Source organism: Phycodurus eques, chromosome 3, assembly GCF_024500275.1.
Source record: "Phycodurus eques isolate BA_2022a chromosome 3, UOR_Pequ_1.1, whole genome shotgun sequence".
Lineage (NCBI taxonomy): Eukaryota > Metazoa > Chordata > Actinopteri > Syngnathiformes > Syngnathidae > Phycodurus > Phycodurus eques.
In genome coordinates this window covers 19,033,819-19,052,786 of record NC_084527.1, presented here as the reverse complement: position 1 = coordinate 19,052,786, position 18,968 = coordinate 19,033,819, and the positions used below count along the sequence as shown (strand labels likewise).

The 18,968-nt window shown below is 40.1% G+C and overlaps 1 protein-coding gene across 6 annotated transcripts in view; it reads right to left on the bottom strand.

The window, feature by feature from the left end:
- Window positions 1-18,968, bottom strand: part of adamts3 (ADAM metallopeptidase with thrombospondin type 1 motif, 3) — a 139,815-nt gene that overhangs the window by 45,736 nt on the left and 75,111 nt on the right. For all 6 annotated transcript variants that reach the window (XM_061672336.1, XM_061672335.1, XM_061672337.1 and 3 more), the window contains 2 exons: window positions 10,990-11,073; window positions 9,679-9,835 (listed from right to left, as the gene is read on the bottom strand). In XM_061672336.1, coding sequence (XP_061528320.1) covers window positions 9,679-9,835; window positions 10,990-11,073 — 241 coding nt within the window. The remainder of the gene's footprint in view (window positions 1-9,678; window positions 9,836-10,989; window positions 11,074-18,968) is intronic.

The following is an 18,968-nucleotide window of genomic DNA, read 5'->3' as shown; positions in this document are numbered from 1 at the left end:
AGTATTGAGACCCTTTGCTGTGACACATATATTTAACCCGGGTGCTGTCCATTTCTTCTGATCATCCTTGAGATGGTTCTACACCGTCATTGGAGTCCAGCTGTGTTTGATTATACTGATTGGACTTGATTAGGAAAGCCACACACCTGTCTATATAAGACCTTATAGGTCACAGTGCATGTCAGAGCAAATGAGAATCATGAGGTTAAAGGAACTGCCTGAAAAGCTCAGCTGAAAAGCTCAATTGTGGCAAAGCACAGATCTGGCCAAGGTTACAAGAAAATGTCTGCTGCATTTAAGGTTCCTAAGTGCACAGTGGCCTCCATAATCCTGAAATGGAAGACGTTTGGGATGACAAGAGCCCTTCCTAGAGCTGGCCCTCCGGCCAAACTGACCACACGGGGGAGAAGCGCCTTAGGGAGAGAGGTAAAGAAGAACACTGTGGCAGAGCTACAAAGATTCAGTCAGGAGATGGGAGAAAGTCAACCATCATTGCAGCCCTCCAACAGTCAGGGCTTTATGGCAGAGTGCCCCGACGGAAGCCTCTCTTCAGTGCAAGACACTTGTGACACTTGTGACTGTTCATGAATGGCTCCGCCAGAGCCCTGACTTAAAACCAATTGAGCATCTCTGGAGAGACCTGAAAATGGCTGTCCACCAACGTTCATCATCCAACCTGACAGAACTGGAGAGAATCTGCAAGGAGGAATGGCAGAGGATCCCCAAATCCAGGTGTGAAAAACCTGTTGCATCATTCCCAAAAAGACTCCTGGCTGTATTAGCTCAAAAGGGTGCTTCTACTAAATATTGATCAATGGGTCTGAATACTTATGGCTGTGTGATATTTCAGTTTTTCTTTTTTTTAATAAATCTGCAAAAATGTCAACAATTCTGCTTTTTTTTCTGTCAATATGGGGTCCTGTGTGTACATTAATGAGGGGAAAATTAACTTAAATGATTTTAGCAAATACCTGCAATATAACAGAGTGAAAAATTTAAGGGGTTCTGAATACTTTCCGTACCCACTGTAAGTAGTCCTGGTGAGGTAGCAAGCCGGCTAGCCTGAAACGAGGCAGCTGGTCCAAGGAAGTGAGGATTGACGGCACCAACAGGCACAGAACAGACCCTGGCTTCTACCTTAGACTACGGTACGGGAAGGGATACTGGTTAAAGTACTCCATTTTAAACAGAAAAGAAAAACTTTTCTGAAGATAGAAGAGGCAAATTGTGTGTGCCTTGGCCATCTGGGGGCAGTATAATAGAGACATACTGATATACTCCTCAGTAAGCCATGGGTAATATTAGTCCTCCTTTGTAGATGATAAGCAATATCTGCCTATGACTATTGTTATATTATCGGTCCACCATTTGTCTTGAAATATCCGTTGCTTAAAGGGTTGTACCACCGTGACATTGATGCTAGTTGTTAGCCTGTCTATAGTGTTTTGCATTGGTTTTTAGCATTTAGCTAAATGGATGGCAAAGCTATGTCATTGTTTTAAATACTCTACATGTAATTCTCTTTATTTTATGTTTTATTTGACAGTAAACATCAACTGAGAGAGCCAATAAACAGCTCAAAACCTCCTTTTGAAGATTTTTTCACTATCTGCCAAAACTGCAGCTTGTTGTGAAGTGAGTTAAATTGAGTTCACTGCCACCATACAGGCCTCGTATCTCAAAATATTCCTCGCAGTTCGAAGCCAAACATCAGCCGAACTACGGATTGCATTTCAAAAACCTCATAAATTGGGTCACTCGCATCTCAAGGCAACAGTGTATCTCTAAAATTCTTTTTTAAAAAAAAAAAACACAACAGATTAATGATTGCATCACTTCTCATCCCTCCTTGCTCAAGGTACCACTATATTCATGATAATTGCCACCTTCCGCAACAGAAAAATGCAGTACATTAAAACCAAAAATAATCCACAGTCAAAAACGTTCCCTGGGATACTTGAAACTTTAAAACAGAATAAAGCTGAGTTAGCGATGTCATTCAAAAAATAAAAAGCCTTAAATGAAAATAGGCTGGCCACATTGCCCGAAGAGCTGACAAAAGGTGGACCACAGAAACTATCAATTGGATACCACTGGACACAAAGCGACCACGGCGAAGACCTAAAAGTAGATGGATAGATGAAATCATTGAACACAGCGGAATACACTGGCAACAAATTGCAAAATGTCATAGTAGTTGGAAACGTTAAGAGGCCTTAATCCTGCAGTGGATAGATAATGGCTGATGATATATATATAGAGAGACAGAGAGATATGAATATGTCAAGTTCCTGCCAGATAATACTTGGCAACAAACAGGATGAAAAAAAAGTTCCACTTTTTGAGCGAGACACCCGATTTCCACTCTGTTATCACAGCTATGAAAAGCGGTGAAAAAAGCCAGTCATCTGTGTGAAGTTTGAGAATGAACAAAGCGCTGTGGCTGCAATTGGGGCGACTGACTCACTCGCGCGTTGCATTGAAAATGGTGAGCGGTTTCATCAGAGAGCCGCATGTCTGTTAGAAACGTATTAAGTCTCTAATCAACAGCCTTTGAGGAAGGATGGGGGAAGAAAAATGACTAACTAATTTGTCTGTGTGCGCCATTGCTATATCTTTTAACTGTAAATAAACGTTTGACATCTTCATTCCAACACCCGCAGCGGCACTTTTTGCATACATTTAAATGTGGAATGGGTTAGTTTGTCTAAATTTGCAGACTGAAAATTGTTTTTTGTTAGCGGTGGGAAAAAAATAATATTGAAAGTTTAAAGGTTGTTTAAACGCTCTAAAAGTTTTGGAGTTTGACAAGAATTTTGTGTGAAACATTTTCCCAACATAAATTCCATTCAACACCATGAGGTCAGAGCTTAAACATTAAGCCCCGAAAGTCAGTTTCACTAAGCAGCATGAAATTACAGGTGTTTAGACACTAAAAAAAGAATCCCACTGCACCACTCGGCAACAGCACTGCCTTGCTCATTTTCCCACATCCCGTCCTGCGCTTATCTGTCCTCTCTTATCTTGTTCTCTTGGTTAGTTATTGCATGTCCTCACCGGGTCCCCCCCCAAACCCATGACTACAAATGACTGTTGTAATGTTACTTGTGTTCACATATTTAGACTGTCTTGCTATTGTCCTGCTGTGTTTCTCACCCCTATACAATAAACATCAAAATATTGTATTTTCACGACCATAAGGCGCACTTAAAAGTCTTAAATCGTCTCCAAAGTGGACGGGGCGCCTTATAATGCGGTGGGCCTTATGTGTGCACCGAGTTCCAAAAGCTGCAAATGTTGTTGTGTTACTTTGATGAGCGCTTCGCTTGACTGACTGGAAGCATTTCCTACCGACACGCTGCTTATATAGAGGAAAGGCGGACGTGACTGAGGACAGCATGCGGACGTTAAAGGGGGAAGGTTGCGTGTGAAAGAAGACGCTAAAGGCACGCCCTCAGTTGGTATATAGTTCCGGGATGTGCATTGTGCAAAACAACATCGGTTTGGCTAAGGACCCCCGAAAATGGCACCTAGGAAGAGACACGTTTACGAAGCACAGTTTAAACTGCAAGCTATCAGTTACGCGGAGGAACAATCGAGCAGCCGTGAGAGAATTTAAGATCAACGAATCCATGGTTCGCAAGTGGAGGAAGCAGGAAAACGAGCTTTGCCAAGTCAAGAAGACGAAGCTGAGTTTCCGCGGAAACAGGGCGAGGTGGCCCGAGTTGGAAGACCAACTAGAGCAATGGATTAATGAACTCGGAGCTTGCCATCATTCCGGGAGGCTTGACGAAGGAACTCCAACCGCTGGACATCGGTGTAAACAGGGCATTCAAAGTGAAGTTGCGAGCGACGTGGGAGCGATGGACGACAGATGGCAAACACAGCTTTACTAAGACTAGGAGGCAACGCCGGGGGAGTTACGCGACCATATGTGAATGGATTGTGGCTGCCTGGGCTAAGGTATATGCTTTGACTGTTGTCCGAGCTTTCTCGAAAGCCGACATCATTGCTGAACAGCCCCCCGGTAACGAGACTGACTCCGACAATGACGAGAGGGAACCCAGCATGTTTGATAGAGAACTTGCCCAGCTGTTCATTTCGGATACAGAAGATGAGAACTTTGATGGATTTGTGGATGAGGATTGATCAAAAAATAACGTGAGTACATTGTTAAATACTTCAATCAAGTATAACCGAACTCACTGTTTACATTGTTAAATACTTCAATAAAGTGCAACCAAACTCAGTTTTGCTCCCGCTGCCTTTTTAAAAACATATGCTAGTGTGCATGCTACTGTATGTTTTAAGCTAGGGTATGTTTTACCATGCCTGCGCCCAATAATACAGAAATAGACCCCGTAACTGAGACTGCGCCTTTTAATACAGTGCGTCTTGTGGTCGTGAGAATACGATAATAAAAAAATTTAAATAAGCAGAGGGACTGTTTCAAACTCCCCTGTTGCACAACAAAACTGTTCCAGCACAAAGGCATACAGAGCCAACATTCTGCAAGGCCATGCAGCTGAACAAGACAGGTAAAAATAATAATAATAAATTTAAAAAAATAACAATTTTGGTTTGAAGTGGCCGTTTTATCTCTGTAGTGTCCTTTGAAATTTTAAAAAGAATACAGCCCCTGAGTTCTGTTTCACTCAGCAACACGACATTTGTTAGACATAGATCCACAAAACGTTTTAAGAAGTCATCCTAAAGAAGATACAGGAAGTCTGACACTTTGATTTGAAGGAGCCATTTTAGGCTTTTTTTGGGCAGGTCTCCTTCAAAAATGAATTACTAGACAGATGACACTAAATTAGAGAATAGTTGAGTTTTTGTCATTGATTATGCACGGAGCATGACAGCAAAGTTTGATGTTTCACCATAAAACACAAAACTTTAATAACGCAACTGCAAAAGCTCTGACCTTGACCAAATGACTTGAAAATTCAGCCCCTGATGCCAGTTGCTCTGGGCAACATGAAATTTGGTAGACATCTTTATCACTGGATGACCCACAAAAAGTCCCAAAAGGCATGCCAAAGAAGACAGGAACTCTGTTATTATGGTTTGAAACTGACATTTTAGTGTCATTGTTCCCTGAGGTCCTTTAAAAAAATTAACATATCCTATAGTTTTTTTCCAATAGCTACCAAATTTGAACCAAGTCCACTAGACAGATGAACGGCACAAACTTATGAATCATCATCTAAATTTGTCTCCATGCTCTACCCAAATTTAGATGACATCTGAAAATTCAGCCCTCACAAACAGCCATTTACCCTAAGCAACATAAAATTTTGTAGACATGTCTTTCACGAGTACACTCCAAAAAAAAGCCTCACGAAGCCATGTCGGTAACTATGAAGTCTGTCATTTTGTTTTGAAACAATTATTTTAGGGTCATTTTTCGCCACTTCCAAGGGTTCTGTAAAAGTGAATTGATCCTACAGATTTTGTCCAAGACAGATTGACAACGCTGAATTGTGAAACATTTGAGTTTTTGTTTTTGCGTGTGAGCATGGCATGACGGGGAAGTTTGATGACTCACCAAGTTTTGGTTCTAAATTATACCGTCAATTCAAGCAACATATCCATTTGACAAGCAATCAGTAGTGATTGTATGTACTGGAAAAGTAGTTTCTCTGTACCCTTCTTGTTTAACATTTTCTTCCTCCTTTGGTTTGCAAATAACCAAAATTTTGGCTTTGTGCTTTCTGGGATCTTCGGACAGGTTGGTAATAAGAATTTTTATTTACATTTTTGAGAGCTGGAGCTGACATTTCTTTCATGAGCACAGGCCCGAGGCTTTTGTACTCTTGAATTTTGATTACGCAAACACTGTAAGGCATGTGCTTGTGTGTTTGTGTATTACGGTGATTCACACTTATTCATGCTAGCTGGCGAACATAATAATAAAACAAAAAAAGACGTGAATATAGATGGAGACGGTCACAGCTCCCCAGTCTGCTGCAGTAATTTTAGTCTTCCTGTGAATATTCTTATTATCCAAGTCGTTTCATTGTCAGGGCATTGAATCGATTGTGACTGGACTGTTTTGGTTTTCTTAGAAGACATTTTGCCTCTCATCCTTATCAGAGTTTGTCAATGGATACAACAAGGCTTAGGACAGCACTAGCCTGAGTTGGTGTGGAAAAAACTATTTACTGTACTTGAAAAAAACAAAAAGTTGAATTGTTGTTATTTATAGCTTATAAGGCCATGGATATACTGTTCCGGCCCACTTGAGATCAAATTGGGTTGGATGTGGCCCGTGAACTAAAATGAGTTTGACAACCCCTGGTTTAATGTCATCAAAGTTGCGAGCATGCACTGCCCACGTGCAATGATGAAAACAAAAAAATATTCACAATTTAGTGTTGTCTGTTTGGTGTTTTTGTTCCATTTTTGAAGTAATTCAACAAAATCTTTAGGACACGTTTATATTTGAAGTCCTGAGAGGTGGCAAAAACATTTTTAAATGGCCACTCCGAAACAAAATGGCAGTCTTCCTGTGTGTTATCAGGCATTGCTTTTTTGAGACGGCAGCACGATAGATGACTGGACAGCACATCTCCCTCACAGTTCTGAACACCCTGGTTAAAATCTGGCCTCACCTGTGTGGAGTTTGCATGTTCTCCCCGTGCCTGCGTGGGTTTTCTCGTTTCCTCCCACATCCCAAAAACATGCCAGTTAAGGCCACCTCTCGCCCAGAGTTAGCTGGGAAAGGCTCCAGCACACCCCCGACTCTAGTGAGGATAAGCGGTACAAAAAATTAATGGATGGATTCATTTTTTTGGTAGGTCTACTCATGGTCTACTCATGAGAGACATGCCTACTAAACTGAATGTTGTCAAAGGAAACAGGCTTTGGCGGCTGAATTTAAAAAAGGAAAATCTCTAAGAGCAGTTTGTCTTTGAAATTCCCTTGAAATTAGCCAACATTTGTCCAAATTGTACCAGTAGCTGCGATAACAATGTAATTGTAATACAGGGATGGGCAAGTGACTGTCTGCCCCCCACCCCCACCCCGGAGTGGCCCCTCAAATAATATGGGAAATTTAAAAAAATAATAATAATTTTTATTCTCTGTGAAAATTTTAAATCCAGGAAACGTGGCCCGTGCCCACACTCGAAGTGGCCCCTAGATTAATTAAAGAAAAAGAAAAAAAATTCTCTACCATAGCAGAGCACTTTTAGATTGCAATAACACCATTCACCATGAGATAGCAGACATCGCTTACTATAGCGCCAGATGTTCTCCATCAGAGAAGAAGAAGAGTGGTGACGCCATGATGAGAATCAACAACAATAAACAGCAATTACGCAATGGCGAAAAGCTACGGTAAGAGAAAACTCGACCAAGGAAATCGCGGTCCCAGGTGGCCCCTTGGTCGCGCTGACAAAAAATTGTGGCCCCCGCCATTATTTAAGTTGCCCATCCCTGGCATAATATTTACTCCAAATCGTATTGATCGTAAACCTTGCAGTGTTTCACTGCATTGGACAAAAGTACATTTCTGTCTTTTCTTTAATTTACAGAGCATATTCTTCCTTAGTCCTTTGTCACAAAAAGACAAAGGAAAAAAATCCAATAACACACACACACTTATTTCTTTGATGCTGGCTAAATTGCGAGATATACTGAGCTCACATATAATGATGCTAGATGTAAGAAGATTTCACCCTGGCTTGGAAAACAACTTAAAAACAAACATAATTGCAGATGAAAAATCGTTTACGTGTGTTTTCCGATGGTCTTTGATGGATTCTATTGGGTAGTTTGTGGAAGACAGAACAAGCAGCTCTGACTGTTTCTATCAGCCCATTATTGCACCCTCGCTATACGAATGGGCGGCTTCCCGCTCAATTGCTTTGTTTGTTGAAATGGACCCATTTCAAAACATGTCACAGCCTAAGACAAACGTCTAATAACAGCTAACAGCGCGGCCCCTTGCTTATCAAATGTTAACCTGAATTGTGAGGCGTTCCACCCCCAAGCCCCAATCCTCTGAACAGCATGGGAATAATTTGGCGTTTGACTAGCCGCGTCTACGCGAAGACATGAAGCCAATAACGTCTCCTTGCCCTCCATGCTGCGAATGAAAACCCAGGCTGCTCACAGGAAGGATTACGGTCACGTCGGATAGATTTTTCATGCCCACCGGCAAAAAGGGACTGGGGAGAATTGATGCATAATTAGATTCTCATTGTAGCCATTCTTAAATCGGTGCAAATGGCCTCACAGGGCGCAGATACTGTATGGAGGAAGTAATTCATTTCTCTTGCCCTATCCCCTTTGGGAAATCACAGATGTGGCTGGAGGAGGAGATGGCAGCCCAGTAAGAGACCGCAGGCATATTAATTTTGTTTTTTAGCAAAACAATAGGAAATAATAACGCCCCCTTGCACCTTTTTCACAGCAAAGCCTAAGAATGATGATGAATGCTAGAATTTACCCCAAATGTCTACTTGTGTCTTTTTGGGCATGGGTCCTTGAGACTTTTTGGTGTGTCCTGTTATAATAGATAATTATGTCCACACAATTTTTCATGAGCCCTGTCATGATATACATTACCAAAAAAGTTTATGTACAAACCCCAATTCCAATTAAGTCTTGATGTTGTGTAAAACGTAAATAAAAACACTACAATGATTTGCAAATCCTTTTCAACCTATATTCAAATTAATACACTACAAATACAAGATTTTGAATGTTCAAACTGATAAATGTTATTGTTTTTTTTTTTATCAAATATTCTCTCATTTTGAATTTGATGCCTTTAACACATTTCAAAACAGCTGGGACAGGGGCAACAAAAGACTGGAAAAGTTGAGGAATGCTCAAAAAACAACATTCCACAAGACAGGTTAACTGGACAGGTTAATTGACTTTCATGATCGGGTATAAAACCAACATCCACGAAAAGGCTTAGTTGTTCACAATGAAGAAGTTGCTGCTGTTTTGTTCAGCAACTGTGGTGCCCACTGTGTTTTAGTTTACCCAGTTGTCCCCTTTAAATGAGATAAAGTCAATAAAGGGTTCATGAGACAAAAGCAGGGAGAAAAAGGAAAGTACCTAATCATACTGTCCACAGGCATTTTGAAAGTTTAACAATATTTTTAGAGGCAGAGAAAAGTGATTTACAAATAATAGTCTTAAACATATTCTCTAAAGCGGCGGCACGGTGGCCGACTGGTTAGAGCGTCAGCCTCACAGTTCTGAGGACCCGGGTTCAATCCCTGGACCCGCCTGTGTGGAGTTTGCATGTTCTCCCCGTGCCTGCGTGGGTTTTCTCCGGGCACTCCGGTTTCCTCCCACATCCGAAAAACATGCATTAATTGGAGACTCTAAATTGCCCGTAGGCATGACTGTGAGTGCGAATGGTTGTTTGTTTCTATGTGCCCTGCGATTGGCTGGCAACCAGTTCAGGGTGTACCCCGCCTCCTGCCCGATGAGAGCTGGGATAGGCTCCAGCACGCCCGCGACCCTAGTGAGGAGAAGCGGCTCAGAAAATGGATGGATGGATGGATATTCTCTAAAGCTTTCATTCTTATTTCCATCACACATTTCCACAATAGTTAAACTGCACTATAATCACAGAAACAAGAGAATGGTGATGATATTATGAATAAAGCACTGTTGAGCAAGATATCCCTCGGGATAGGGGATCTTTACCTTGCATTCCCGTGGGGCCGAAGCCTTGGCGTGTGAGGAAGATGGCATGGTCGTGGTGTTCGGCGTGGTCCACGTCGCCCTTCTGCTGTCCAAAGGCCCAGCGGCACACGTTTTCCAAGCTGCGGGACGGGTTGCCTCTTTCGATGAGGCTGATGGACTGACGGGAAAGCCAGAAAAACGTTGACTGGTTACCACAACCAGCTACTAATCCAGGCTGGGTAAAGATTTTCTAGTATAGGAACCACAACACTGCACAGACTGATAGTTTGTATAAACTTTATGGATGGCAGAATAGAAGATGGACTTTAAAAAATTACCCAAAACAGCAGCACCTACCAAGGCTTGGAAACAGATAAATTCAACTAGTTACTTATTTTATGTATTTATTATTAAAGATGATTTTATGTGATGTTGATTTGCCGTCCATGACACTAACTCAGTTGCTAAACAAAACAGCAGCAGCTTCAAAAATACCCATCTGCAGTTGAGTAAATAAATGTCCCTGTCAACTGTGGATGGAAATATGGGTTTAGTTAGTTAGGGACACAACACGAATAAGTGTCTGAATTTCCCTTTCATCAGGATTAGTTGGTTGGTTGGTTTGTTAGCAACAAAACAACCTGAGACTCCCTTTGATCAAGATTAGTTTGTTAGTCGGTTGGTTGGTTGTTAGTTAGCAACAACACAAGGTTGGAAACAAGCTGAATCTCATTGGGATTAGTTAGTGACAACACATGCAAGGTTCTGAATTTTTATTTCATCAGGATTATTTGTTTGGATGGTTGGTTTGTTAGTTAGCAACAAAACACATCTGGTTTGGAAACAAACTGAATCTCCCTTTTATCAAGATTAGCTGGTTGGGTGGCTAGTTGGTTGATAGTTAGCAACAACATAAGGTTGGAAACCAGCTGAATCTTATTGGTGTTAGTTAGTTAGTGCAAGGTTCTGAATTTCTATTTCATCAGGATTAGTGTGTTGGTTCGTTTGTTGTGGTTTGTTAGTTAGCAACAAAACACATCTGGTTTGGAAACAAACTGTCTCTCCCTTTGATCAATATTATCTGGTTGAGTGGTTAGTTGTTTGGCAGTTAGCAACGACATAAGGTTGGAAACAAGCTGAATCTCATTGGGATTAGTAAATTAGTTAGTTAGTTAGTTAGTTAGTTAGTTAAACAACACAACCACAGAACAACACAAGGTCAGAAACAAACTATCTCTACAACACTTGACTGAAAATTGCCCTTTCATTGGGATTAGTTGGTTGTTTGGTTTGTTAGTCAGTCAGTTAGTTAGTTAGTTATGAGAAGCTCACCTTGGCATAGCCAAGCATGATCATCCTCACAAGGACCACGTTGATGTGGACCCCCAAGGACTCGTCGTGGTAAATCTCGTTCACCTGCGAGTTGGGGGAAAAAAAGAGGCACATTGTTAAATTAGTTTGTAGGAAACTCTCGATGATGAAAGCCCTTTCACACTGCCTTCTCGGCAAATAGTGCCAGACAGAACTCACCGAAGTGCATGTTCACACTAGACTTTTAGAGGCAATGACTAAGGCTCTATAGGAACAGCTCTGCACCGTGTTTAGTCACGATAGTGAGCTAGCAACAGCCGCGGGGCACATTCGATCACAAAATTTGCGTAACATGCAAATTATCTGCAAATTATTGACAGATCTGATCAAAGTCTATGGGGTGAAATATGTGCCACCAGGAACTGAATTTGAATCATTTATATTTGAATTTAAATTTGAATCTAAACTTTAATAATTGCATTCAAAAACTGAATTTGAATTTGTATTGTTTAATTTTAAACATTGCATTTAAAAATTTAATCTGAATAATATATTTTTAAATTGAATTTATTAGTTTGAAACTGAAGTCCAATAAACTTGAAAGTGAATGTAAGAATTTTTTTATACGCAATGAAAATTCAAATTCAGTTCGAGAAATTCAATTTCACATTATCTGTGACAGACATCCGGGAACTGTAAGGAATAGCAATCAATCGGCGATACACAGGTCTCGTCTTCGGCCAATCAGCACCTTTGTTTTTTATCACGTGACATAGTTACTCTCCGGAATGTCAAATTTTCTAACTAGCCACAGTATTTTAACTTTTATACCACCTTTCCTTAACCTTTGTGGAATGCATCATACGGTCAGAAAGAGGGATGCATAAGGGCTGGACTCCAATTCCTTCATGTAAACCCCCTGAAATCATTTGAAACAGTGCTGTCTGTATCAAGATGTGCTGTTTCTACCCCTAGGTGTCAGTAAAGCCTAAGGCATGGAGCGCAATGCCTGGGTGACGTTATGTTGGGGAAAAAACGGAAAGACGATTTTGTCATGTCAGTGTGATATGTCCTTTCCTATATTCGAAAGGAAGCACCTTTTTATCTCTTTCTGACCGTATGTTGCATTCCACAAAGGGTTAAGGAAAGGTGGTATAAAGGTTAAAATACCGTCGCTGATTAGAAGATTTGACTTTCCGGAGAGTCCCTATGTCACGTGATAAAAAACAAAGCCGCTGATTGGCCGAAGAGGAGATCTGTGTATCGCCGATCAATTGCTATCCCTTACAGTTCCCGGATGTCTGTCACAGGTAATTTGAAATTGAATTTGTCGAACTGAATCTGAAATGATCAAATTGAATGTGAAAATATATCATTTGAATTTTCATTGCGGATAAAAAATTCTTACATTAACTTTCAAGTTTATTGGACTTCAGACTAATAAATTCTATTTAAAATTATACTATTCAGATTCAGTTTTTAAATGCAATGTTTCGAATTAAACAATACAAATTCAAATTCAGTTTTTGAATGCAACTATTCAAGTGTAGAAATTCAAATATAAATGATTCAAATTCAGTTCCTGCTGGCATATATTTCAACCCATAGACTTTGATCAGATCTGTCGATAATTTGCATTTTACGCAAATTTTGTGATCAGATGTAATTGTCTAAATTTCGCTGACATTATCTCGTTTACATTCCACACTGCCGTCCTGTAAGTTTGATTCTGAAAGCTAGTTTAGTTTTTAGAACTGTTATCCGTTTGGTGACTATGTCACGTGGGCAGCTTGGGCATTCCCGCGGCTGTGGCTAGCTCACTATTGTGACTAAACACTGTGCAGACCTGTTCCTATAAATCCTTTGTCATTGCCTCTATGGCGGTTTTGTCGCCAGATTATTATGTCCAATAACGCATATAAGACGTCAGCACGGAATCAGATTGTGTTGCTCGGGCAGCTTCGCGGCTCTGCACAGTGATTAGCCAGGCTAGCTAGCGTCACTAATTCTTCGCGTCACTAAGTCACTAATTATTGCCTCCATGGCGGCTTCGTCGGCAAATTATTATGTCCAATAATGTGCAGACAACAACTGTGTGCCAGCAGGAACTTTATTCATCATCAAAGTTGGTTTAGGAGGACACAAAGCGCACCAAATCACCCTGACACTTTACGACACAGTGTTGTTACTGTCTTAGTGCTTGTCGGAAAAGGCAAATGGGCATGCGTGTGCCAATGAGTAGGTATCTTCAGATACAATAAAAGTTAAATAGCAACAATGAAACAAATGCATAGTTTGTAGGCAGATGACACTGTGGCATCTTACAACACATCGGCGACCATGGCGCTCCTCTCCCACATGCGAGGCCATATACAAGGGCATTACAGTAAGTAGGTATGCTGTATAAACCCATTGTTAATATTGTAGGGAATGCTGTATTAGGTGTTAAAATTCACACACTGGTCCTGGCCCCTTACATATAGGCCTCTGTTATACTTTATACTTGCTCAAAAACCGTCTTCAACTGCCTGTGTGACTATGAGCCAGTTTGGGAAGCAACATACAGTATTCCCATCGGTGTAATCATAAGAAATGCAAAATAAGCACACTCAAGCACCATCTATCATGCTGTGTTACACCACCTTTTCCCAACAACTCGTTGTTTTACGAGCAACCATGTTTTTAAATCAGGCTGTAGGATCAAATTTCCCCTTCAGGGAATGGCGTCGGCCCTTTCTATCTTCAGGAATCAGGGCCATAATAAATACAAGTGATGGATTTGCTGTTGGGGAGGGGGGGTTTGTTATGTTTTTCAATCCCGCTTTTGCGTCACAGAGTCCTGGAGACAATTACAATTGAGGGCAGACAGAGGGTTAATGTGATATGAAATGAATTCGTATATTATAAGACAGAGAGGCCAATGGAGAGCTATTATTAAATTCCTGGAGCAGGTGATTCCATGATAAGAGATGAGCTGTACTATACAGCCCTATGACAACTGACAATTGGAAATGTGCTTTGAATGAGCCCTGAATTAATGTTCAGCATGTTTTAAGTGCTTTATTATGAGGAAGATTTTAAGCCCACTATTCCCAAGTAAGGCCACCCTGTTCGGCCGCACATGCCAAAATCCGCCACTGTCCTAACCTAACCCTTAACCCTAGCCTAACCTAACTCTGCTAACCCTAAACCATACTCTTAACCCTAGCCTTACCCTATCAGAAAACTTTCCACTGACCTAAACCTCACCCCAACTTTTACCATAACCTAATCCTAAACAGTCATGGAAAAAATTATTAGACCATCCTTGTTTCTTCAGTTTCTTTTCATTTTTAATGAGAATGAGGCACTTCAAAGTAGGCCCCGCCAACAGCAAAATCCCTCGCAACACTTCCCCCCTTTTCTTGGCATGGTCACACTCCAGCTCCACGCCAATCAATTGGCATTCATGACCCGCCATGGGAGAACCCCCGCCAGCCGGCCTAGCGCCGCTGTTCAGGCTGTTGGTTCCTCTGAGCACCATCGATGTAACTCATGTACTGTACATTGTGTATCTGCATGCTTAGCTGTAAGCCGTTTACAGTACTGTATTTTAAAGGGTACAGCAATGTTTTAAGATGTGTTTAAAAAAGTGTTCTGAGATTGCAGTTTGTGGTATATTTGTGATTTAAATGATTAAAATAGGAAAATAGAATCACTTTTAGGGAAGCGTCAGTTAGTCACGGAAATTCCTTTTTCGCGGTCCAGCTCGTTCCCTATCTCTCGCAAATAGCAGGGGCCCACTGTACACGCATTCACCCAAATCTTCATATAGTGGAACCTTGTCACCGAGCGCTGTGAGCCACATGGCTAATTTACCTGCACCAGGATGAATGACGATTGCATGTAAATTATCCATGTTCTTGTGCGCTGGGTTGCTGCGCTCTTTTTTTATTTTAATTTTTTTTAACTGTACAATTGAACAAAACAGACTTTACATCCCACACGGGCAAACATATACATAATACACACATGCATACACACGCACATCACACAAACACACAGGGAGAGTCACCCAGCGCAGTGACATCGGCACTAGGCCCCTGATGAGCCGTACACCAGCAAGGACACAGCACCGACCCACCAGCATTAGGGAGAAGGCAGAGAAAGCAGAATAATACAAATAAACATGTTCACAATTGTGTCCCAACACTGTGAAACAAAAAACAGACACAAATAAATACATTAAAATATACCCTTGGTTGGGTAAACAACCGGCCCCTCCAAAATGAAATAAAGAAACATCATAAACAAAAACACATTAATGTCAAGAATAATTAGATATGTTTGTCATTACAAATGCATATCATGTCCCCATCCGTTACTTATTCAGGTGACATAATGTGTTTCAATATATTTTTGTGATCATTGCCCAGCTCTTGGAAAACGTTTGTTCCATTGCTGCGCTCTTGAAAACCGCAGATCTGCGTCCGAATCCCACCCGGGGGAGGTAAGTTTGGGTTAATATTTTCAAGCATTTTTATATATATTTACAGAAATTTTGTACTGTATGGTTGTACATAGGCCATAAAAAACGTCCTTCAATTTAACGGAGGACAATCCCCCCCACACACCCCCACCCTGAATTGTTCCGTTAAATCAACGTTCCAATGTACAGATGGAGCTGAATGTTCTAAAATGTCTTAACTTGACTAGGCCGAGCCCAATTTATCTTTTGTTTGTGATGGTGAAGACTAGGGGCTAGGGGATACAGTAGGTTTAGAAAAGGGCTAGGGGATATGGTGAAAGGATATAAATACCATTAAGATAGGGTAGGGTTAGGTAAGGTTATGTTAGGGTTAAGATAGGGTAGGGTTAGGGTGTTACGGATAAAGTGGGTAAAAAAAAGTTAATACACCCATGCACAAATGCCAGATTTTTGTCGTACAAAAAACTAGTCCAAGATAAATCATGTCAACATTTTTTTCACCATCAATGTGATCTACCACCTGTACAACTCAACTGAAGGAATCATAAAATATTTTTAAAGGGGTAATATAAATAATGGAGGTAATGTGTCCACCCCCTTATTCTAACTGGAGTGTGGCTGTGTTCACAATTAACCGATCACATTCAAACTCATGTTAAACCTTCCTGGTGAGCAGTACTGTATATTATTTGGACCTATGGACAAAAAGTTCAACCTTGGTTTCGTCAGACCATAGCACATTTTGCCACATGCATTTGGAAGATTTCATGTGTTTTTTTTGTTTGTTTGTCAGATAAGGATTCTGTCTTGCCACTCTACCCCATAGTTCAGGAGATGGGAGATTGTATCACATGTACTAAACTTGCAGTAATTGCCAGAAATTCCTGCAGGTCAGTCTATGTTGCTGTCTGCCTCTTGGCAGCTTTCCTGACCTGTTTTCTTCTTGTCTTTTCATCCTTTTTGGAGGGACAACCAGTTTTTGGTAATGTCATTGTTTTGCCATCTTTTCCTCACTTGATAGGGACTGTCTTCACTGTATTCAATTGTATAATTCATGCCTTGGAAGTTCTTTTGTACTCTTCCCCTGACTAATACCTCTAAACAATGAGATTTGTCTGATGCTGTGGAATCTGTCTGTGGACCACGGCTTGTGCTAAAAGACGTGACTACAAAAGTGTCAAGAAAGGCCAACTAGAACACCTGAATTGTGATCCCAGATTATCGCACGACTCGTCACTTTAAACCGCATACACTCCTTGAATTCTCGGCGCAATGGTCATTGCACCAGACTATTGCTATTAGTCATTTGAACTGTTCTAAGTGCTAGAGGACTCTGCATCTTTTTTCACAATTGTCCAAAAATAAATAAATAAATACATTTGAAAAAATGTACCGGCATTACCAGATAACTAGCAACCCTTTACTGCTCAGGAACTGATTTTTTTTTTTTTTGTCAATGTCTTTATGTCTCAAAATTGTTCTCTGTCAATAGACTGTCTGTTGTACTAGAGCCGCTACAACTACCGGAGACAAATTCCTTGTGTGTTTTTTGGACATACTTGGGAAATAAAGATGATTCTGATTTATTTGGGATCAATTCCACACACTTTAAATGGTGAAGACTTGTTTAGGGCTGTCATGATCTAATCTTTTTAGCTTGAATTATCCTGTAAATGTTTCATCCAGTACACAAGTAATAATTAATCATTTTTTTTTTAACTCTTAGCATGCATTTTATTCTCATTTATGAGGGCTAGACGTCTATCCTTAAACAGCACATGTTGGTACTGAGTGTATGGCATAAACTCTGTACAGAATTTGAGACAACAAAATCAGCCTTTGCTAAACAGTTAGCATTCACAATTAGCATTAGCACGCTAGTGATTACCATTTTAGGTCAAAAGAAATGATAACTACTATTCAGTTCACTCATATCTGTACATTACACATCTAATAGTGTCTTAAGAATCACTTACAGATGCTCCTCTGTCGTTTTTGGCAAAGTTGATCAGTGGCCCAACACTGCATAGGTCTGCAATGAATGTCCGTGTGAAACATTGGTTCCGGGGGGCCAAATATGTGTTGTTGTTTTTTTTTTTGGGTCCCAGCGGCGCTTCGAGGCAGAAATTCTACGTCGACCTATTTTTATTTTTTCCCTTCCCCCCAGCCCTACACTATTTTTAAAAAGAAATCAATTGAGTTGTACAGGTTATAGGTCACATTAATGGTGGATTTTTAAAAATGATTCATATTGGTCTCATTTTTTATATAAAGAAAAGATGGCATTTGAACAGGGTTGTGTAGACTTTTTATATCCAATATATGTACAGTATGTTAGGGTTAGGATTAGATTATGGGTTATGATAGGTTTATGATAAGATTAGTATAGGACAGAGTAAGGTTAGGGGAGGATTATGGCAGTATCAAATGGGGTTAGGGTCCAACAATGGCTGTCAATCGTGTACGATATAGTTGTCTTGGAACGTCTTACATATAGACTGAACATGAAAAAAATATATATTTTTAAAACACTGGGGAAAATGGCTGACATTCAGAAAAATATGTTTTTTAAGTGACCCTAACCACACACAGGTTCTCTTGTTTTTTCTTTTAACTTAGTTTCTTTTTCTTTTTTTATTTTCTTGCTACTTCTTTCTAGGAGATTGTTGTATTTTATTAACGAAATTGTGAAATAAATGCAGATAGTTTAAAAAAAATTGTACGTTCGAAAAGGAGTAGGAAGTATAAACTTTACTCCTACCCCGACCTCTACTTCATTATGATCACTATATACTGTAATTATAACTTTACATAAACATCAATGTCATAAGGTAAGTAGTAGTACTAATAATAAATAAAATAATAATACACAACACATCCTTATTCCTATATAGAAAAATGCTGTAATACCAATTACCACACCAGTATCAGCAATATCTCAGATATGAATGAGAAATAAAAAAAAAAAAATTGTGTTTGTAGTTATTTTTGGTTTTAAAAAAAAATTAAAAATAGATACAAGTATGTATTGTTGGTAATTAGACATTTTATTTTTTGGTGGTAATTATTTTTGGTCATTGAAATTTTATTTGTATAATATATATAGAGTGTTTTTTTTATTATTATTTTTCAGAATGAATCATTTAAAATTAAAACAACAATTACAGCTCTACAGTAAAAATAATTGCTCTAAAATATTTAAAATGTAAAATTGAAATTAATGAATCTATTCGGTGCGGGAAGATGAGATTTAGCAAGTCGCGTTATTAGTGTTTCGTGTTTTATGGCGAGTCATCAAACTTTACCACCACACTCTGCCTAAACGCAATTGTAGCGGACACGCCGTTAAAAGATGACACCCAGCACCCCAGTCTCGGGCTACCGCCACTCTCCCTGCCGAGGTAGAAAACCGCGGAGTGGCGGGATTCAACTTCGCATACAGACGCTAAGTGAATTACAAGCCAGGAGCATCAAAGTGATACACAGACATCTGCTTTTGCACGCCGACGCGAAGTGAATTACCAGCAGTGCT